This window comes from Chiloscyllium plagiosum, chromosome 22 (assembly GCF_004010195.1).
Source record: "Chiloscyllium plagiosum isolate BGI_BamShark_2017 chromosome 22, ASM401019v2, whole genome shotgun sequence".
Lineage (NCBI taxonomy): Eukaryota > Metazoa > Chordata > Chondrichthyes > Orectolobiformes > Hemiscylliidae > Chiloscyllium > Chiloscyllium plagiosum.
Genome location: NC_057731.1, coordinates 16,586,608 through 16,609,752, shown reverse-complemented (window position 1 = coordinate 16,609,752; position 23,145 = coordinate 16,586,608). Strand labels below are relative to the sequence as shown.

General features: G+C 39.7%; 1 protein-coding gene across 1 annotated transcript; it reads left to right on the top strand.

Annotated features, from left to right (window-relative positions):
* Window positions 1-1,676: 1,676 nt before the first annotated feature.
* hhex (hematopoietically expressed homeobox) lies at window positions 1,677-8,472 on the top strand. Its single transcript, XM_043712494.1, has 4 exons — window positions 1,677-2,170; window positions 4,199-4,377; window positions 4,896-4,946; window positions 7,692-8,472. Exons 1-4 carry the CDS (start codon window positions 1,810-1,812, stop codon window positions 7,929-7,931), a joined length of 831 nt encoding a protein of 276 aa, XP_043568429.1. The 5' UTR covers window positions 1,677-1,809; the 3' UTR covers window positions 7,932-8,472.
* Window positions 8,473-23,145: the final 14,673 nt, after the last annotated feature.

Sequence of the window (23,145 nt, the reverse complement as noted above, 5' to 3'; positions counted from 1 at the left end):
CACAATATACATTGAAGCGTGTTGCATTTTGCGTTCACAGTTTGAATAAAGCCATCATGCTGCGAAGGTGAAGTAATGTGTCAGAATGCTTCTAATCCCGAACTTGTGGCAGGATAATGAAGAAGCGGGTCCAGTTTAGGCTGTGGTTGTACTTTTTGAAATAAAGTCCAATTACTTAACTTGCGCCTTTTAATTTACTTATTGCCGTAACTGGGCCGAAACATTTTGTAATAAATGACAAACGATGGAAACAAACACATCACGATTTTGTCAGGTGATTAATGTGCAATATTTTAAATTATGAATTTCTGCTTCTTAGACTGGAATTACCTTACTCGTGTTTTAAGGATTATTATGTGAATAAGTAAATAAGAAAAAAAGTGAATTCACTGACTATAATGATAATTTGACCATTTTATGCTTGAAGTCTGAAGTCGCTCTTTTTCTGATATGTTTAAGAATCACGGAAATATGCTCGAACTCGCCTTGTGTATTTTGAACGTGTTTCTTGAGCAATAATTGAGCAGAATGCCGAAATTTTCAAAATGGCAATTCTCCTCGTGTAGACGTGTTTACTGGAAATAACCAAACAATTGTGTATTGGAATTCAGAAGTGTGAAGAGCGACTTTGCTATGCATTTTAAAATATCGCTATTTCACAACCATTCCTTGTAATATGCATTTTCCTTGAAGTATTACTAACTCTCTAATGGAGAAGTGAGAACACTGAAAATGTTGATTGGTTTGTGAGGTCTCACTCCCTGAAGTTAGCGGTCACTGTGAGCTCCAAGGTCGTTTATCATCAGCAGGCCAACGAGAATTGATAACAGTCATTGCAAAGCCTTCACTGTCAGCAACCAACACCGCCGATTGGCTTTGACACCAATTAGTTGCTCAGTTAGAGATGAGACGGTCTCTGTTTACGAAGAACACAAGATACAATTAACGTTAAGATTGTTGGGAATGAAATACTTAAAAGTCTTACAAAAAATGTTTGACAACCTTTTCCTTTAGCTGGGGATGCTGTACGTCTACTTTCCAATCCACTGTTGCAAGAATTTCTTGACCGGATTTGCTAAAGTATTCGGAATGGAAACGATATTCCAAGAGGTACTCCTATTAATGCTGATGATGCAGGCACAAGGTTTTTTTGTGTGTTACAAATGCTGGCTGAAAATTACAGCCTGCCGCCATCTACAGGGACAATGGATGTCAGGATTCTGCCAAACCACTATGAACTGGATGAACTCACTGTTTAGTTTTCACTAAAGGTGACCTTTTTGTTTTTGAGGTGAAACAGTTGCCAAGTGGAAGGTACTGCATTGTACAGATCGCTCATGTGTAGTTGACATAAGGGAACATTGTTAGTAAATAAGCGGTCTCTGTCACCCAAGCTGGCAGTAGCCTGGGTGTCTGTGTATATCTTCTGATTGTCTGCATACTTCGCTCTTCTGTTTACCTGCATTTTCATCTCCCTGTCACCTGAAGGTGGGTCCCTCACGGCGTCTGCGCATTGGGACGAAGGGGGCGGGCCGACAGGTCCGGGCACGAGCCCCGGACAGGCAGCCAATCAGCAAGCGGCCCGGGGAGGGGAAATTGAAACAGGCGCTGTCGCCCCGCCCAGGCCGATAGAAAGCTCCGGCGGGCCGGAGTGGGGGGGGGGGGGGGGGCCTTGAGCCGCCTCTGAAAGAATCCCTGCACGAATATCGCGCCAGCTCCTGGAGCTGTGAGCTGCACAGGGAGCCTATCCTGAGCCGGACTCACAGCTCTGCACCTCACGGACACACAGGGCACTGGATCGGCGCCGTCATGCAATACCAGCAGCACCCCAGCTCCTCGGCGATGAGTGCGAACCTGCCTCTGTACGCGCCAACACCGATGCAGGCGGTGCACCCGACCCCATTCTACATCGACGACATCCTGGGACGCAACGGGGCTCCTCACCCGACCAGCGTGGCCCCCGGGCCGGCTCTGCCGTCCCCCAATTCCTCCTTCACCAGCATCGCTTCCCCGTACCGGACTCCCATCTACGAGCCAACTCCAATCCACCCCGCCTTCCACCACCCAGCGTTGACACCGTACGGTAGCAATGCCTTCAGCGGACCCCTGTACCCTTTTGCCAGGACTGTTAACGACTACACGCATGCATTCCTCCGACAGGACACTCTGGGTAAGAACCCGTTTCTGATTTCTTCTAGTTGCCAGCGAATGTTCTCCTGCGATGTTAAGTCTTCTTGGGAGTCGGTTCTGTTTTTGTTTTGCTCCAGGAATTGGGGGGAATTTCGCACTGGGTAGGGAGTTTTGATGGAGGTATTCGATCTTTCTCCTAGAGCGTGTTGTGTTCCTTTAGCTGTGCTGAAGGATTAAGAAAAGTGGGGACAATTCGAACAGCGGTTTTCGATCGCTGATTTAAATGTAAAGTTAAAATCCGTTTCCGTGACTGGGGCCAGTTGGCGATTCAAGACCAGAGCTTGTGGAATGATACTTTCGAGTACAGTTATCGAAACGAACTGGTCCTACTTTCTGATGCCATGCAGTGAATATACAGCAATGCGAATACAGAGTGAAATCTCTCCCATTGAAAGAAACTAATAAAGCGGATCATATCTGAAGGTTGCTTTAGGGAGCTGAAAATGAAAATGAAAGAACTGCATTCGTATTTATTTTTTACACATTACTTCTACCAGGCATTGTCCCCTGGGAGAAAGGGATTGTCAGCGTGTTTTACTTAAAACCGAACCTAATATTCAGCCGTAGGACGTTGCATTTATTTTTAAGATTGTTGCCAAATTATGTTTTTGTAAAAACCCGTTTGAAAAAAAAGCATTCGCTTGTGAACGTAACGAGCTTAACTTTTGTAAATCCGTTCATTATATCCAAATCGCACCTTGGGCTCATTCAACAGCTTGAGTTCTGTGTGGCTGACCTTTTTTCGTTCATACAGGAAGTCTTGAGCTCTCGATAGGAGTAAATCTGGTTACAGAACTGTTAAATGTTTTCCTCTCAGTCAGAAGCAGACTCTTCCCCGGGAGTCGTGCACACTGCTGATTATTTTATCGACATCCTCAATACAGACATATACAGGAAACACTCGGGTTCTGATAGCCGGGATACGTTTTTCTGATATTGTTCATTTCCTCTGTGTGGGATGTGACTTGATGGCAGCTAAAATAGCCAGTTGCTTCCTATTTTTTTTGTGGCTGCTTTGTAGCAATTGAAGCGGGGACTGACGCAAGCGAAACTCTCGGAAAAGAACAATTACGCGGAAATTAGGAGCATTTAATCGCGTTTTGATTCTCGCTAAAAGTCCATTTTTGAAGGCGCTAATTTAGCAAACTCGGCGACGCGGATGAGAATTTCGTTTTGTCGCCAGCAAATGGGCGTTTTCTGGGAATAAAGCAGTACGCATCAGAATAAATACAAAGTAATTTGATAAGCATTAAAAATCACATGATGAATTTATTTGACTTTAACTGGAATGTAAATAAAATTACACTGTTTTCTGGTTTATATTCAACTAGACAGAGTTGGGAGTGTACAGTAAACCAGCTGGTCTCCACACGTAGTTTAAAAACCTTCAGCACTTTTTAAAGATTACTTGTCCTATAATGAACTGTTATATAGAAACCATAAAACAGCCGAGCTCGGCTTCCTTGACTCATTTTTGTCAACGAGCAGAAGGAAATAACAGGCCTTTTGCAAGATAGACCAACAGGAAACACATTGACGGAAATGTTGCCATAGTCCTGAGTTGGTAGGTTTCACACAAACCTTCAGGTCTTGTATGAAATCAGTGTTTTATTGTGAGAAAGAAAGAGAGCCCAGACTTTTTAAGTGCCCTTGTCTTAACTTGCTTTTAGAACGTTTAAATTGACTGTCCAAGGGTCAACATGAATAACAACAAGTTTAATAGGTTATAAGAGACAAATAAAAATCAATTTATAGTCATATTTAGCATGTTATATGTTGGTTGTTTTATTTTAATAAAGGATAAATAATTCTGTATTTTCGCCTTCTGCTTACGTCTATATTTCAACATTAAACGAATATAAAAATCAATATTCATATAGTCCAAATAGTCTTGCTGGAATTCAGTATGTCTTGTTAAAACTGTGATTGATCAAATTAGCACTTGGCGTCATGACCAAATACATGTATTATCATTCTTATTGTTTCGGTTGATTATTTTCTCTTGCAGGTAAACCGTTGATATGGAGCCATTTTATTCAAAGGCCGCCGCACAAACGGAAAGGGGGGCAAGTTCGATTCTCAAACGATCAGACCATTGAACTGGAAAAGAAATTTGAGACCCAGAAATATCTCTCGCCTCCTGAACGAAAAAGACTCGCCAAGATGTTGCAATTGAGCGAGAGACAGGTACATGAACAACTGAAAGTGAAGCGATTGAAAAGTGTCCTGACCGAAAATATTTGATTGTTGGCAACTTACACAGACAGCGTGTCTGCATTTTAATAACGCAAATGTTCAATCATTTAAATATTTTTAATAAAAGTAATTGCTAATTTCACGCACAACCAAAACTAACTAGACTCCCCGCCTCCCACTATAATGTGGAATATTATCTCTTCAGATCTTTCCATTTATGAAGTACTTGCAACTGTTTTCAAAATATGACCCCACTGCATTTTTTCGATAATTTTAGTTGTGCCACATGTTTAATAATCACTTCATTTTCCTCATTCTGGAGGTTTTGCTAATTCTATTATATTATAAGCTTATTATAATTTGTTTTTTTAAAATGCAAGAACACTATATATCAATTCCAACGTATATCCCTGAAAGCAGCAGTCACGCTGAGTTACACTTACAGGAGATCGTGAGAAAACTACTTCCTTCACTAAAGCGCGCGGTGTTTTGATTTTGTTTTTCTGCAGGTAAAAACTTGGTTTCAGAATCGCAGAGCTAAATGGCGGCGGCTGAAACAGGTAACGGGGAGATGCTGCGCCTTCCTATTCTGTGTGGGGGAGAAAAGGTTTTCGTTGTCATGGCAATGAATGTTCCAATGAACTTATCTTTAATGTCGCAGCCTATTATATTTTGTGTGCGGAAGTCATTTGGAAGGCTGTTTAACCTCTTTACCTTGATTGAAAAGACAAATAGTCTTATTGGAATTCAGGATGAAGCACTGAAGCTGCACAAATGTTAAAAGCTTCTAATGTAGTTCCGATATCAATTATTTTGGCTGTTTCGCGTTCTCCGCGTTAACAGTCTATTAATTCTCTAGCAATCCCATATGTTGTTTGCCCAATTAATTCTTGCGAACCAGCCTAAATGTCGGCAAAGTATCCTGGCAATTCAAAGAACATTCATTGTTCCTGTGTTGAACGAGCACACCATACATTAACTTACACGCATTACATTAATAGACGCGGCCGCTTCAATTTCCACCTTCAAACGTAGCCGGTTCGAGCAGAACCTGATAGAAACAGGCTACAACGTTTGCACCGCAACTGGGAACTTTGACCCGGTCTGTCAAACATGTACCTTTTCGCAACACGTCAGGAAGGACTCACTGTCCTCGTTTATCGGTCAGTTTTCAACAGGCTGCGGGGTCCGGTTCAGAGGGGAGCTCCAGATAGTTGATTCAAATCATGAAAACCAAGTCAAAAGAAATCTTTGCCCCGTCTTCACTGACAATTCAATATTTTGCCATTTAAACCTTATTCTACTCGTAACTCCAATTAAAAATGTACTTTTAATATTATTTGAAAACATTAACTTCAGTAGCCTCAAGACGACAAACCTATAATTTAACAGCCGAATAATTTAAGTGGCATAACCTGGACTGTTCACTCTTAATTGAGAACGGCACGGTGGCTCAGCTGTTAGCACTGGGGTCCCGAGATCGATTCCAGCCTCTGGCGACTGTGTCTGCGTGGGTTTCTTCCCACAGTCCCACAATGTCCAGGCGAGGTGGATTAGACATAACGCAGGCGTGGCGTTACAGGGATAGAGTACAGGTGGGTCTGGGATGCTCTCTGGAGGGTCGGTGTGGATTCGATGGGCCGAATGGCCTGCTTCTGCACTGTTGGGATTCTATGGAGAAACAAATTAGTCAAAGTTAACTTAAGTATCAAAACCAGGTTCTTAAAGGCCCTTACTCTGCTGACAGCTATTCCCTACGCTAGGGTAAGTATACACTACAATGGCATTCCTGATATAGTACAAATGCATTTTACCCAGTCCATTTGTAGTTGAATTAATTTTAGCACCGCATGGAGATTCCGTTTCTGTAAATGTGTTGACAATAACCTTATGTGGTATCTGCTAAAAATCTGAAATTGTTCTGTAAGTACGAGAAAATATTTTAAAATTATTTCCAAGTGATCAACTCTAGATAGATATTTTTAATCAAAATGTGCAGAGACACGTCACTGGAACATGTGCGCTTGTCACTGGGACAGTGCACCACAAGAGCCCTGGATTAAGGCTGTGTGTTAGGCTGCCAGACTTGTCTTTGCATGAGGCCAGCAGCCACGAAGCCTGATGAGATTCAAACTCATGCTCTCCTCAAATATTCATAGGAACAGTACTAGGCCATTCGACCAGCTCCAACATCAACTGTAGATAAGCTGACAATTATAATATAACCTTTCATCATTCAATGGCATTCCATCCCAGCCAAAGAGGAGAGAATTCATTTAAAACAAAGCCCCATTGAATTCACATTGGAGGCTCCCTAATGGCGGACTGCATAAATGTGACAGTGATGTAGGAACATGGAAGCAAGGCTGAAATTGCACTATTGCTTTGCTAAGACACCTTGCAATTATATAAGTAACTGTTACTTATGCAAGGATTGCTCTTCGAGTTGACCAACAAGAATTTTTCCTTTTTAATCCTCCTAACTCCACAGGACTATTAGGCAGTGCGGAGGGCCAGGCAAGTGATTCCGTGCCTGAGGGAGAGGAACTCATTCTGGCACATATGTTATTTGTTGCCTTAGCCCATTTGGCAGGATTATTTGTGTTGATTTTTCTACACAGCCCTTCTGAGAAGAAACCATCGATTTGGTTGATGTTACCAGCCTCTTAAGTTTCGGTGTGGCAAAGATTGCATATTGAGATAAATACAGAAAATGTTGGAAATACTCAGCTATGCTCGCAGTATCAGTGAAGAGGGAAACAGATTTAATGTTTCAAGTCGACGACTTTTAATCAAAATCATTGCAAGGTTTCCTGCTCATCCCTGTAGTACTAGGGGCCGCAAACTCACAATGCAACCTGACTATAATATACCAGGAACATGTCAGCTAATTGATTGATAACCTCAGTTGGATCAGAACATTTTTAGTGTCTGGCAATCAAAATGTGCATCAGAAAATGGGCGGGATTGTAACAATTTAAAGCAATCCTATTTGGATATTAATCACAAAGATATAAACAGTCCAGAAGCTTTACGCTCACGCTTCAACATATCAGTTGAACTGCTCTTGCAATTTTGCGCTCAATTTTTAACATTTATATAAATTAAGTAGAAATCTAGCGCATCTCTAACAAAAGGCAGTGGCCAAATGCATTATTTACATAATGGTAATGAATCGTCTAGACTATTTTAAATGTTGTAAAACGGCTATAAATCACGAACTTTCAGTACAGAAGTTGTCTTGACTATGTTACTCTTCATACGCTTAAGGTAAGAATAGAATTTTCTTTTAAAAATAAAAACAGGAAAATCCTCAAGGGGCCAAAAGAGAAGAATCGGAGAATTCTGATCAGTCCATCGAAAGCCAGTGCGAGAAGCGTCGAGAGAGCTGCCTGAGTCCGGATCTGAATAAAGCGGTGTTTTTGAACGGCTCGCAATGCTCGATCTCCCCGGCTTCTCAGCAAAATGAATCGGAAGTGTCAGAGGACAGCGATGAGGAGGTGGATATCGATGACGACAGGAGTACGTATCCTGCAAATGTATAATTGAACCCACTGGGACAAAATTCGGTTGGAGAATGGAAGGATAGTGGTTTATCCTTGCACTTTACTGGGAACCGGACTGATAGGTAGGATCAGTTTCCTACAACCTCAATAATGCAAAGAATGTATAAGGAGTGAGATTCAAAACATTTTTGTATGGATTAATGTTTAGTCAACAGACCCGTACTTGCGGAATCTAAATCCGATTCAATGAAGGATTGTTTTTAACTCGAAATAACACAGTCTTTTATGTATGTACAGTACATAATTTTTGTAATTCAAATATTTTAATACTCATGTACAGGACATGTTTTTGTTGTACTATTCAATTTTGTAAGAAAATTGTTAACTGCGAAAAAAGGTCGAGTAATTTATACATCCAGCCAAAATAATGGCGTCTGTGAACTTAGTAGCTTTCAGTAAAAGTTTGTCAGTGGTGACATACCTCATACTCCAAAAGTATTGTGTATATTGTGTAAATATGTGTTTTGTTGACGTTCACATGACTAATAAATACAAAAAAAAACCATGAAGTTACTTATCAGTTCAAATGTGAACTTTATTATTCTGACTAAACCTATTTACTGCAGGTACCAGTTACCAAGAAGGTAAGACTTGTGGTCTTGTTCTTTCTTATACCTAGCAATAAACCTATGACATTGGAATATCATTTAGCTTTTGCATTAGTTTACCCTCATTTTTATGTGTAGGTGTACATTATATATAGGAGATGGATAGATAGATCCAAAAGTAGACAGAAAAAGTGCATCGAACAGCAACCTAATGAATCAACACACATTTCCATTTAAATAATATTCCAATTATTTTTCAATTTAACAGCATTTCGCAGCATTGGATAAAAACAAGAGGGTGCAGGAAATAAATATTATAGATAAACTGTGCTCAGGTATTTAGTTTAGGAATTGGCCATGTGTCACTACCTTAATATGAGGAGGTTTGCTCTATTTAAAGTCCACAGCATTCACAATTTTTCGAACAGTAACATACATGTGTTGTTACCTTGCAGAATTACAATGCCAGTGAATCGTTTTAACTTCATTTTCTGTAATGTAAGGTAAATAATTTTTTTCTGTTGAAATGACATTAAATAGTATTATGTAGTATAAACTGGAATTTTGGAACATATATTTTTCAGTGCAGTCCAAATGTTTTTCTCATAAAGGCTGCATAGCAAAGCTGAATGATTTTGTTTGATTAGGTTGTCGGATATGAATATAGCTGTAAATTATCTTTGCTCTTTTCGCTCAAGCAACTTGTTTTATGATATAAGAATGGATTATACTAAAATCTAATTCGATTTAAAGTCAAAATCAAATGTTTTTTAAAATGTTCCCCAGTTAGAAATATGCTGCTCAGAATAGACCTGAAGTTAACAGCAATCTATTATTTTTAACTTGCATAATATGAAAAGAGCCACTAAAACTGAGAAATTATTGTTTAGTTAATTATCTGAATTTATTTAACTTAGCTAAATATTAAAAGTTTGCCCTAATTGAATGTCAGTTCAAATCTTGTCTGAAAATTGTCCGAAGGCATCATTTTGTTAAAATTTAAAAATACTTTTTCAGCTGTAATTTTATTTACATTGAAGGAAGGGTATGACAAATAAGCACTTTACAATTCCAGTTCAAATCACCTTGGCTCCAGTACATTGTTACATGAGTTGCTTAGAGCCATCTGAGGCCTCCTTGTTTTCAATTGCTTCATCATAAAGTCAAAAGTAGGAACGTTTGATGATGATTGCACTGCATTTAGTTCTTTTCATGACCCCTTAGGTAGTGAAACAGTCCCTGCCTATATTCATCAAGAACTGAACAAACTTTCAGACTACAGTCATAAGAAACATTAGTTACTCTCTGTAATACGAGAGAACCTAACCAATTTACCAAATCACTCAATAACATTATCATTGGTAAATCCCTTCCATCAGCAACTGGGATGGCATGGTGGCTCAGTGGTTAGCACTGCAGCTCACAGCTCCAGGGATCTGGGTTCGATTCCAGCCTCAGGCGACTGTCTGTGTGGAGTTTGCATATTCTCGCCGGGTCTGTGTGGGTCTCCTCCGGGTGCTCCAGTATCCTCCTACAGTCACAAGATGTGCAGGTTAGGTGGATTGGCCATGCTAAATTGTCCACAGTGTTAGGTGCATTAGTCAGGGGTAAACGTAGGGAAATGAGTTTGGGTGGGATACTCTTCGGAGGGTCGGTGTGTACTGGTTGGGCCGAAGGGCCTGTTTCCGCACTGTAGGTAATCTAATCTCTAATCATAATTGATCAGTAGCTTAACTAAACTAACTATAATAAAACTGTGACTAAAATATCACATCAGAGATTGGGTAATCTGTGAAAAGTGGCTCAATGTCTGATTGCCCAACCCTTTCCACCATATTTAAGGTACAAGTCAGAAATACAATGAAATTCTCTCCAATTGCCTGTATGAGTGCAGTTCTCAAAAATTTGAACACCATCCAAAACATAGCAGTCTCTTTCATCAATACTTTACCCACCACCTTCAGCACTCAATCTCTCCAACATTGGCACACCATCGTTGCTATGTATTCCACCTTCAAGATGCACTACAGCAGCTCACCATGTTTCCTTTGACAAGTCTCTTCTAAATGTACTATTACACGTAGAAGTATAAGGGGAACAAATCTTCTCTGGTATAACCTCAATACTTTAGTATCATCCTTGTTTTATTTTGCACTTTCTCAAGTGCAATCATAACATGAAAGACAGAACTATACATGGTACTCCAAGTCTCTGTAGAACAGATGAACTGACAATCTGAAGAGACAGAGCCCTGAACCAAGGCATTATGGAAACTTAATATAATTTTGCTTCTTCAAGATTGGGAATAATGAGTTATGGTAAAATAATCCATTGTGGTGCCTACCTTAGTGTCCATTGTGCCCTGAAAACAAAAAGTCTAGTGGACCAGAAAGTTAAAAATATATTCTGCTTTGTTTGTGTTTAGCTGAATTTCCAATTGGGTCTTGGGTTGGTATCAGTTATCTCCTTTCAGAACCAGAAAGGAGCCCACTAATTAGGATAACATTATGTCATTTGGTTGCAGATATAATTTTCACATTGTTTGCACCTCCATAATTCCAGTTATGAACTTGCTCACAAACTGTAGCTATTACTTCAATTTAGATGCCAAATTCAAAGTACATTTATAAATTGACCAGTAGTTGCTAGTTGGTGCAGTGCTCTGTCCCAGAGGAACACCATGAAATGCAAAGATAAACTCCAGCTTTATTTCTTTTCACCATGAACTATCTTCTTAAATTGGCTTCCTCCGCTTTCACCTCCAAAATTCAGCATAAGAAGCATATGGATTTCTGTCTTGACCATTTTCCTTCTTTCCCAACTCCACGTGACCAAATTCCAATGAGGTTCCCTTCGACCTTTAAGTTGCCTTCTATTGTCTGTCCTCTTTAAGTTCAACCACAGCTCTACATTCTTCATCATCCTAAAGTACTTAATGCCATCAAAATTCACCCATTCCTGACTTCTTCAATGCAGAGTGTTGACAAATGCTTGCTGCTTTTGTGACAGCTGCAGTCATGAGTTTTGCTCATGCTAGTTCTCCATTCTTCTGTAATATTACCCTGGGCAATGATTGTTTTGAAACCATAGCTATACAGGGTAGGACTGGTCAAGACACATGTAAAACATTTACATACATCTGCTGAATAGGCATGCAATGAGTTCTAATTTCTTTGATTATCAAATATGCTACAAGAATTGTATAAATTTCTCTAAAATAATAATTAATGTAGATGCTGATGCATGCTATTAGATTCTGAAATATTCTAATGCAATGTAATCTAGTATCCAGAGACCCAGTAATGCTCTGGGTACCTGAGTTTGAAACCCAATTGGGCAAATGGTGAGATTTGAATTCAATAAAAATCTGGAATTAAAAGTCTCATGATGGCTATAGAACCATTATTGATTGTCAGTGGGTCACTGGTGTTATTTAGGAATGGAAACTGCCATCCTCACCTGGTCTACAGACTCACAGAAACATTGTTGACTATTGACTTCCCTCTGAAATGGCCTAGCAAGCCACTCAGTTATATTAACCATTAGAAAGGAATTAAAGAAATGAAACTGAATGGACCACCTGGCCTCAACTAATGCTCCAGAAATAACAGTAGTAAATACAACTTAACGACCCTGCAAAGTCCTCCTTACTAACATCTGGGGCCAAAATTGAGAACTATCTCTCAGATTAGTCAAGCAACAGCCTGACATAAAATAAAGAATTACAGGTGCTAGAAATCTGAAACAAGCAAAAACAGAATTTGTTGAAGAAACTCAGCAGGTCTGGCAGAATATATGGAGACAAAAATGGTAGACTGGGTCTGCACTAGTTGGTGAGGGGCCCACCAAGAGAGAAAAACATAGAGAAATGCATCCTACCTGCCACAGATGCATCTGTGCATGACAGGACAGTAAAAGTGACCACCACACAGTCCTTGTGGAAACTCTTCAATCTTAGAGTACCTTACATGGTGTGTGGCACTATCATTGTGCTAAATGGAAAGGACTTTGAACAGATTTAGAAACTCAAGGCTGGGAATTCATGAGATACTGTGGGCCATCAGCAATAGCCAAAATGTATTCCAGCACAATGTGCAACCTCATGACCCAGTATATCCCCACTCTATTGTTACCATCCAGCAAAGGAATCAAAATAAACAAAATCAGAAATTGCTGGAGAAACTCAGCAGTTCAAGCAGCAGCCAAGGAGAGAAGATAGAGTTTAACATTTTTAGTCTGGTGACCATTCTTCAGAACTGATAGCTACAACAAAAAGACTGTATTTATGCTGATGTCAGGTTGTGTGGGAAGGAAGGCATTGGTGGAGATAGATGCCTGAGAAAGAGGGAGAAAAGGTGGTGGGCAGACAAAGGGACAGTTTATAGAAGGCAGAGAAGAAGAGAAGCTAGATAGGTGATAACAGTGGCTGTAAGTAGATGACAATAGGTTCGCTGTACTGAAAACAACCTATTTCATGACAGGACCTGGGTTGTGGAGGTGATTAATAGACACGAAAGGAGGTGATCATACTCTAAAATTGTGAAACTTGATATTGAACCCTGAAGGCTGCAAGCAGAAAATGAGGTGCTATTCCTCCAACTTGCATTGAGCCTTTGTAGTAGACCTGAATTAGGGAAACAATCCTGGTTCAATGGAAAGTGCAGGAGGGCATGCCAAGAGCAGCACCGGGCATATCTGAAAAAGAAATGTCAACCTGGTGAAGCTAGAAAACAGGACTGCCTGAGTGTTAAACAGTAACACCATCAAGTAACCAAGTGATTCCACAATGGACAGATCAGAACTAAGCTCTGCTATCTTGCCACATCCAGTCTTGAATTGTGATGGACAATTAAACAACTCAATGGTGGAGGAGGAGGCTCCACAAATATCCCCATCCTCAATGATGAGGGAGTCCAGCACACCAGTGCAAAAGATTAGGCTGAAGTATTCACACCAATCTTCAGCCAGAAGTACCAAGTAGGTGATTCACCCCAGCTTCCTTCAGAGGTCCCCAGCATCCTAGATGCCAGTCATCAGGTAATTTGATTCTCTTGATTTGCTATGAAGACAAGGTTGGAGGCACTGAATCCTGAAATGGCTATGGGCCTTGGCAATATTTGGCAATAGTACTGAAGACTTGTACTCCAGAACTCACTTTCTCCCCTAGCTACAATGTTTCAATACAAAAACAACATCGGCACCTATTTAACAATGCCAAAAATTGGCCATGTATATCCTGTACACATAAGGCAGGACATATCCAACCCAGCCAATTATTGTCCCATTAGTATACTTTTGATCATCAGAAAGTTGATCATCACCAGTTTTATCGAGCAGAACTTGCTAAGCAATTACCTGGTCCCTGAAGCTCAGTTTGTGTTCCCCAGAACCACTCATCTCTTGACCTCATTTCAGCCTTAGTTCAAGCATGAACAAAAAAAACTGAATTCCAGAGGTGAGGTGTGAGTGACTGTCCTTGACATCAAGGCTGCATTTGACCGAATGTGGCATTAAGGAGCCAAAGCAAAACTGGAGTCAATGGCTACCAGGGAGGAAACTCTCCATTGCTTGGTGTCATACCTGGCAAAATAAGAAAATGATTTTGATTGTTGGAGAAGAGCTCCAGGAGTTCCTTAGGAGAGTGTCCTCAGCCCAACCATCTTCAGATGCTTCATTAGTGACCTTCACTCCATCATAAGGTCAGAAGTGGGGATGTTTGCCATTGATTGTGCAATCTTCAACACTATTTGTGATTCCTCAGATACTGAAGCAGTCCATATTCAAATGTAATGAGATCTGGCTTGGGCTGACAAGTGGCAAGTAACGTTCATACAGCACGGTTAATGACAGGCAATAATCATTTCCAATAAGAGACAATCTAATTGTCACCCCTTGGTATTCAATTTTATCAGCGTTACTGAATACATCACTATCAACATCTTGGGGTTATCATTTACCAGAAATTGGACTGGCTTGGTCATATAAGTACTGAGGCGACAAGAGCAAATCAGGGTCTAGGAAATTCGCAGGTAGTAATTTTCCTCATGACTCCCAAAAGCTGTCCACTGTCTGCAAGGTACAAACCAAGAATGTGATGGAATAGTCTCCACATGCCTGGATGGGTGCAGCTCCAAAAACACTCAAGAAACATGACAGTATCCAGGACAAAGCAGCCCACTTGATTGGCACTGCTCCCACAGACATTCAGTACTTCCATCACTGAGGCTGATTAACATTAGTGTGTACCATTTGCAAGATGCACTGCAGAATTGCACTAAGGCTCTTTAGACAGCACCTTCAAATCTCACAACCATTACCAATTAGAAGAACAAGCTTAGCACATGCATGGGCTCAGCACCGCAAATTCCTCTCCAAAGCACTCACCATGCCAACTTGGAAATATATTGCCATTCCTTTAGCATTGCTGAACTCCCTCCTTATTGTTGGTGCCCCTACACCAGATGAATTGCAGTAGTTAAAGAAGATAGCTCATCACCATCTTCTTAAAGGTTACTAGGAATTGACACAGCCAGCAATGCCCATATCTCATGAGTTAATTTGAAAGAACTACCCAAAGGCCTTTTCCAGTCAGGGTATCATTCATCATCATAATTTGTTTGTGCACACAATGTTGTGGTGGAATTAGGATTACCAATGCAGTTAAGAGTGGAGCAGAACCTTCAGGTAAATAAAGAGAAAAGCTATGCATAATGGAGAAGATGTCAAGCATAATTCTGGGGAACAGTAATCAGTTTTCGGAGTTATTCTGGAGCTCTTCACATGGCTCCCTCGTCTTAAGATTCTTCTTCATCCCTGCAAAGATATAGCTTCCACGTCATATGTGACATCTAATCACAATTGTCAAGACCATTTACCCTCAGATTTCAATATTTGCTAGCATTATAAGAAATCTCTCCACATCATGAATGAAGTACCTTTTCAGTTTATTGTTCTATACTTCTCTATTGCTATTTATCTCACTCCTGACTGCATTGCTATAGTGTCTAGCTTAGCACTTCTACAAGATTGTGCCTCAGTAAGTGAAGTGTGAAAAGGTACTGCTTGCTAAATCTCAGTTAAAACCTTTGTGATGATGATGCGATATTGTGATTGTTGCTCTTTCTGAGCACAGGTCTGAGATGCCATAGCCGACATTTATTCCTCTTAGGAATATGAGTAATATGACTGTGTGGATTGTTTTGACACCTATATAGACATTGGTAGCTATATGGAATTGCTGTCATCTTCAAACCTGACAATATCATGCAGGCCAGTTATACATCTGTCCTTACTGTCAAGTTCTGTTTCAGCAAATCCATTCATCCGCAGGAGAATCAAGCTAAAGGCAATATTAAATATACAATCTTCTAGACTATGCAAGGTGAAGGAGATAGTAGAGCTCAGGATTGGAATGTCTTCTAAATGAGTATTCATAATGGACAATATTATTAGTATTAGAGAGTCTGCTATGGTCGGCTTTGCTGCAGATGGCTTTGGAGTGATTATATACTCCTTGGTGAATTGAGGAGTTTCAATGTCTTACATCAGAACTCCATTGCATGTGCCACAAACTGGTGCAAACTGCCCAGTACATTACATTTTGCTTCTTACCATGAACCAAGAAGAATGAATTATTTGGTGAGCTTCGGGAAAGAAATGAGAATGTAGCATGGATGACAAATGCACAATAGAACACTTTCTATGGCCTTAAAGCCCTGATAATTATTGGCTGATTTAGATACAGCAAATGAGGCAATGACTCAAGCAGATTCTTGATTATTTTATAGGGATGTGACCCAGAAGTTTGGGGATGGAGTAGGATGGAACTTCTTCTTCCATCCAACTCTGTCTTAAAAATGGTCTTCTCCTGTAGAAATTATACAAGGAATAAGTAAAGAATTTTCACCCTACATCATACTTTAGGGCACTGACAATATTATGCAAGCTGACAAGAAAAGACATAATACTATTACACCAGAAAGATAAGTTATAAGGTAAGGAGAATGGAAAGAAAAGCATAAAGAATACTTTTTAAAATGTGCAGCAACATGACTGTTTAAGGAAAGATAATGATAAAAGATCTTCCTTTGTCCTTAAAATAATGAGACATTAAGTGGAATTTTGTACCTTAGAACTGTTGAGATCATTAGCTGTATTCTGCACTACTGCCAGATATTTCTGGTGTATTTTTGCACATTGTTATGGTAGATGTCCAAAATCTTTTCTGATTCTCTAGGACAATACACTCTGAGGAACAGGCTGTGGCTTTTCACCTGATCTTGATCCAACGTGATATCCTGTGCCCAATCCATTGGCATCCTGGTGAACCTGGAGACTGTTGTTCTTTCTCTCTCTACAGGCTAAGTGAAATATGCCTTTATACTGCTGCAGTGATTTGTACCAAACTAGGGTACAGTCAAATGCAACACATGCTCAATTCGAACCACATAATCCCGTTTAAAATTCATAATAAACTATGGTCAATTTTTTAAAAATTATACAATAAATTTGAAATGTCTTTGAGATAATCAAAGAAATACAGTTACCCATTACCCCAAGGTGACTAAAAATGCTTTGATTTTAACTGGACATTAATGTCTTACCTCACTCTTTTAAAACACTACTGCTGGAATGTATATCAATAGGACCATAGACTGCTCTCTCATCTGAGAGAAACAACTGACAGTGGTTTAACCCAAGGGTCACCATGCTTCAGGTGAGGGGAAATGGTTAAGAAGGAGAATCCTTTATTATAACGTCAGCCAGTGTAAGACGTGAACCCAAGCTGTTGGTATGACTCGAAAAGCAAACCAGATGTCTAGCCAATAGGCTAACTGATACTCTTAAGTACATGTCTGTTCTTTGTTTTGCTAGTCTGTTCTAGAAGAAAATGAAATAGCTGCAAAAAGAGACACAGACAAAACAAAATGTTAACTCGCCTGCTCTAAGGGAGGCCTTTCACTTTCATTATAATTACTTGAAAACAATTTAGACAATTTCTAATTCCTTTAAAATGAGTCTTATAATTAACATCCTTCAATATGTTAGCTTTCAGATATTGGTGTACATAACGGAACCAAGTGAAGTACCTCAGATTAATGAATATCATTTAATTTTTATTTTGCTCCTGTACACTGTCAAACTAAATGGCTTCTTGTTACGAATAAAAATATTGTTATCAACACTTCTTTCTTTTGCATAATTTACATGCCTTCTTTTGATAAACATGTCTTTGAAACTTGCTATTTAATACAATTTTGATATACACATTGTCATTACAATGAATTACTTGGGGCAGGAACATCTTCATAAACATTTGATTTGATTTTATGTATGTACACACACAATTAGATGCAGGTACCAAAGCAGTGGTGAAATTAGTGAAGAATCCATTTTTGCTCCTCTTGTTTTGGCACCGTCAGTGACATTGACAAATATTAATGATCCAAATATATAAACGTCGACAAAACGAGTTACAGTGGAATCTGAAACTAAGCAGAGACGCCCAATGCAGTGCACAGGTAGCTACAGGGTTGAGTCAGCCCCACACCTCTTTAGCAACTTGTCAGGAGGTGCAGTAGTAGTGTCCCTCACTCTGAGCCAAGAGACCTAGGATTAAATCACATTTGGAATAACATCTCGGAACAGATCCATTAAACACATCTCAGTTGAGCCATGGATGTTGATCTGATAATCAGCATAGGAGGACTGAGTTGTGGACAGGAAAGTAAAAGGCAATTGGGCACCTTTGGTAATAGTGTTCGTAACTCTGAGCCAGGAGGCCTGAGTTTATGTCCCTAGAGGTGTGTAACAGCATCTCTAAACAAGTTAATTAGAAAATATCTAAAGCAAAGCGAAAATCCGTTAAAAATACGTAAACGTTAAACAATTTTGCTCCTCGGGTCTTTATTTTACCTTCCGCATGCATCATATATATAAGAAAACTACTAATACTACTGCTACGAATTTAGTTTTCCTGGAAATGTACAGTGCGTTCATGTCATCGTAGAAGCAGTGTTCTAAAACGGTGTGGATTGCAGAGACGAATGATTTATCAGTTCAATCCGATGTACAAAGCTGCTGCCTAATCTCTACAGTTTGAGCGAGAGCTCCTCGTGGGTGAATGAATGTGTTGTACCGTAGGGGATACAAATAGTAATGGAAATATTTTACTGTACGAGGTAGAGACACTGAAAGATATCTGACTCCGTGCGGAGCGCTTGGTACAGCTGCAAGGTTGACCGAATGCAACAAAATTAAAATTCATCAGGAATATGAAATGCTATCAGCATCTCACTTGATAAAGTTATCTTCACTGGTGTATTTTCTAGGGGCGAGACATCATCTAGAAACTAGATGCCAATTTTTAAAATGCAATCTCAGTATTTTGAATCTGACACATTTACTGTTCTGGTGAATAAAAACAAACCTCACCACGTCGCTAGCATTTGGGCATATCGACCTTGAGAAGTGCTGCTTCTTTATGACCAGTAATCGTTACTGAAGAAGAGAAAACTGATTTAATGGAAGACGAATCCGTCTTATTAGTCCACTTCACCCGTGCAGTGAAGTGTAAATAGTTTTAAGCGTCCAGGTGCGTCTGCTGTGAGTGCAGTATTTATTTCTGTTTTCCTGTATGGTCACCGAACATTACCACAGTATTTTAATTTGGTTTTCGACAACAAAGGTGATTAAACAATTCTCAGCGTGTAGTTTGAGAAGCTATTCCGTTCCAGTATCAGAGACAATTGGTATTTATTTAGTTGTGGAGCACAAGCAGCGAAAAACAAATGCTGCTGCAAATCTGAAACAAAATCAGAGAATGATTCATAGAATCAAGAGCGAAAACACTACTTGAGAACATCCGGCAGGCCAGACTTTGGTACTATTTTGTGTAAAACAAGAACAGAGATGTACGACAGTAACAATGATGTCAGCTTTCATTTCAGAAAACAAAACATTTGATGGACTTGTTTTGTTGTATCTGAAACAGACTTGTCAAATTTGTAGAAAGTCTGGTCGTGATTGTCAGGACCAATGCAACAGGGACACATGCACACACGGGAAATTCAGTAATGTGTCACTGGGCCTGAGCGAGATTGGAAAATGCAAGTAATCTGCTTCCGAAGGGGGCGGATATCACTAGTAACGGATGGATGTAAAATCGCATTCACACAGAGCCGCAAAATGTATGGAAAAATGTCATCCTGCAATGTCTCACAATAAATGGATTGTTCGCTGCCTGTATTATTCACCACAACGAGCACAAACTTTGTTCAAAAGTTGTGTTGAAGTGGCTGAGAGAGTACTGTTATCGGCCGACGGCACTCCCCATACTGTCATCGACCTTGAACAATTGCAGTTCTATTAACCACTCGGTCAATCCGACTGCGTTCCCAGAAGGAAAGAATGATCTAACTGGAGGGAAATATTAGCTCATCCTTTACAAAACAGATCGTTCCATGTATTAAGGTTTTTTATTACTGTTGAACTGCGGTGTTTGGAGAAGATTAGAATAAATTCGAGTAAGTACACCGCTGTAGGTTAAAAATTAATAGAATTACAAATATTATCTAATACACAAAGTTCGATTACTGATTAGTAAGGAGTAGTTGGACTTCAAAATGCCTATTGTTAATGTTGGATCTGACAGTAATGTGTACGGAACCTGGAATAACGTTATTTGTTTAGAATACTACCTAAAATGATGCAGTTATAACGCACGCCGTGCTCAGGAGAAACAACAATCAGCATTAGAAAAAATTCAAGTAACTATTGGTCACAATTCCACTAAGTGATGACATGCTCGGAGTACAATCTCATTTCCTAATGTCCGTCTTTAGACAGTTCAACTGGTGACTATGTTTTAGACGATGGATTGGATAGGGAAAAGCATTCCCTTCGCTGAAGATATAATCCCATATACAAGCTGCCGTTTTGGTAGTTTTGATTGCCAATATTTACAGATTTTGGTGGCAATATAAGACTGTTTTAGCATGCCCTGTTGTCTGTAGCTAACCAGATACTTGACAATAAAGCTAATTCTATTCCATTCTAACCAGATACTTGGTAAGACAATTTTTCTAACACACTGAGCAGGTAGATTCCTCGCGCCACGTGCCTCAGCCAAAGGGAACAAGAAGCCAGTCGCTCAGTCTCATGTCAACTCACCTTATTAATGGTGGAGTAATAGTTCAGATTTCAAGAGGCCAGGCAAGCATTTAAATTGTTACTTCATCCCTGTCGCTATAAAGCATAAACATCGTTTGAAGTTATGGCAATTACATAATTGGCATGTTAATTTCTCTAATTAATCGTTCATTTTCAAACACTAAAAAAAAGGTTAACCCATCTGACTTGCAGCATTCTGGAAAATATCCGCTAAGACTTGCACTAAGGTCTCTGCTATTTAGTTGCACATTTTGTTTTAGCAGAAACATTGTGCCTGGACCTAGGAGACTGACATTCCCCTCTGGCTCAATCCCAGCAACATTGATGTCTTCACTTTCAACTCCCGAAGCATTTATTCAGCAAATCTTCAGTATTGAATGCTCAGGAGATTGTCCATTACCAGTTTCCACTTTATTCGATTGAGGATTTTAGCCAGAGATGAAAAATCTAATTGTTAACTGCATGGCTCTTGCGTTGAAACGATGGGACACTCGGCTGCTACCTTCCACAAAATATACTTTAAGAGTTTATTCGCTTTATCGCAAAGGAGCACGAGCTACTATATTCCTACGCAGCCCCTCGTTCCGATTCAAAATGTGGTCTTGAATTTCTTCCAGCTTCATTTTTCATTCTTCTGCCAATTCCAATGAACAACAAAGAGGTTACCAATGTAAAGGAACAACTACGTTTATTACATAGAAAGGAAAACAAATCCAGCTACATTACATTATACTGGTTGAAACAGTCTTATTGGAAATAAAGATTCAACTCATTTACCTTGCCGAACAACCTAATATATATTCAGATCTCAGTGAAAGTAACTCTTTAAGAGACACAGCGGTATTTTGTTTCTTTTCAGCAAACTTTTATATTCGCAATTCTTCAGTTAATATTTCTTCATGAAATGCTTAGACACACAACTGATAAGTCACACTCACCTGTTCCTTAAGGTAATACATCAAACAACATTGCAGATATCTTCCTGTCTGATATCTTTAAGAACTTTTCTCTTGCTAATTTCTAAGCCACTCAGGATATTTTATTTCTGCTGTGACTATTCTGGGGTCTACCTTGCTGATTTTACAGGTCTTCTCTCTCTGAATGAACCCTTTTCTCTCTGAAAAGAAGCCTGCACACTCATTAGTGTCCTGTTTAGTTCTCTTTTTCTAAAAGGAAATTTTGTTTCTGTCTCTCCTTTTGTAATAGGACAGCCTATCTTTTCCCCATCTACCCTTGTTTTCTGAGATACTGAACTATTCACCGAAGGGGTTGATTAAACCCTCATTCAACTCAACATATTGTGTTGCACTACCATTGTGCTAAGGGGATATATTTTAAACAGTTCTAGCAATTCAGAACTGGGCATCTATGAGGCATTGTGGGCCATCAACAGCAGAAAAATTGTACTCAAACACAGTCTGAAATCTTATGATTCAGCATACCCCACACTCCACAATGACCATCATGCCAAGGGATCAGCCCTAGTCCAATGAAGAGAACAGGAGGGCATGCCAAAAGCTGCAACTGGTATATCTAAAACTGAGGCGTTAACCTGGTGAAGCTACAAAATCAGATTACCTGTGTGCCAAACAGCAGAAACAATGAGCAATAGACAAAGCTGAGTGATGCCACAGCCAACAGATCAGATCTAAAATCTGCTGTCCTGCCACATCCTGTTATGAATGGTGGTGGACAATTAAACAACTCATTGAAGGAGGAGACTGTAAACATATCTCCATGATAGAACAGCCGAGCATTTCAGTGCAAAAGAGAAGGCAGAAGTGCCAGGTGGACGATCCTTCCTCGAGAGATCACTAGCAACACAGATGCCAATCTTCAGCTAATTTGATTAATTCAGATCTCAAGAAATGGCTAAAAACACTGGATACTGCAAGGGCTATAGTCTCCTTTATTGTTCTGTTCCTCAGTTGGTTGCCATATACCTGTTGACAAGGCCTATGTCCTCATGATAGCAAGATTCTGCAGTATGCAGGATACCACAATATGTTTTGACACATGTTCTGTTATGTAGTGTTGGACTCCTGAAGTATGATCCAGATAGTAAAATGCTGTCCAGGGAATTGTACTCAGTTGTCTACTCAATCATATTTCATGGCTTTCTTATGTGTACATTGTCCATGTTTACATCATGACACATATGGTCAGCCCTTGTCATCCTTTAGTTTATGATGGTTCAAGTACAGAAGGTAGAAATACAAGTGACTGCTGCAAAATGAAGGCTTTGTGCTTGCTGTAAGAACACAGACATTAACCTACAGGAAATGTTGCTCACTATGGTCCTACACCAGCTGGACATCAATGGATTGACATTTCTTCTGACTATGACACATTTTAGAGCTGACCTGAGCTGTTGAAAAACAACGTTCGTGCAGTTAGCAATTCCCTGCTCTTTGGAGAAACTTGCTCATTATGCCATATGCTCATTCTGCCTGCTTCTCTTTGGAAGTGAGAAG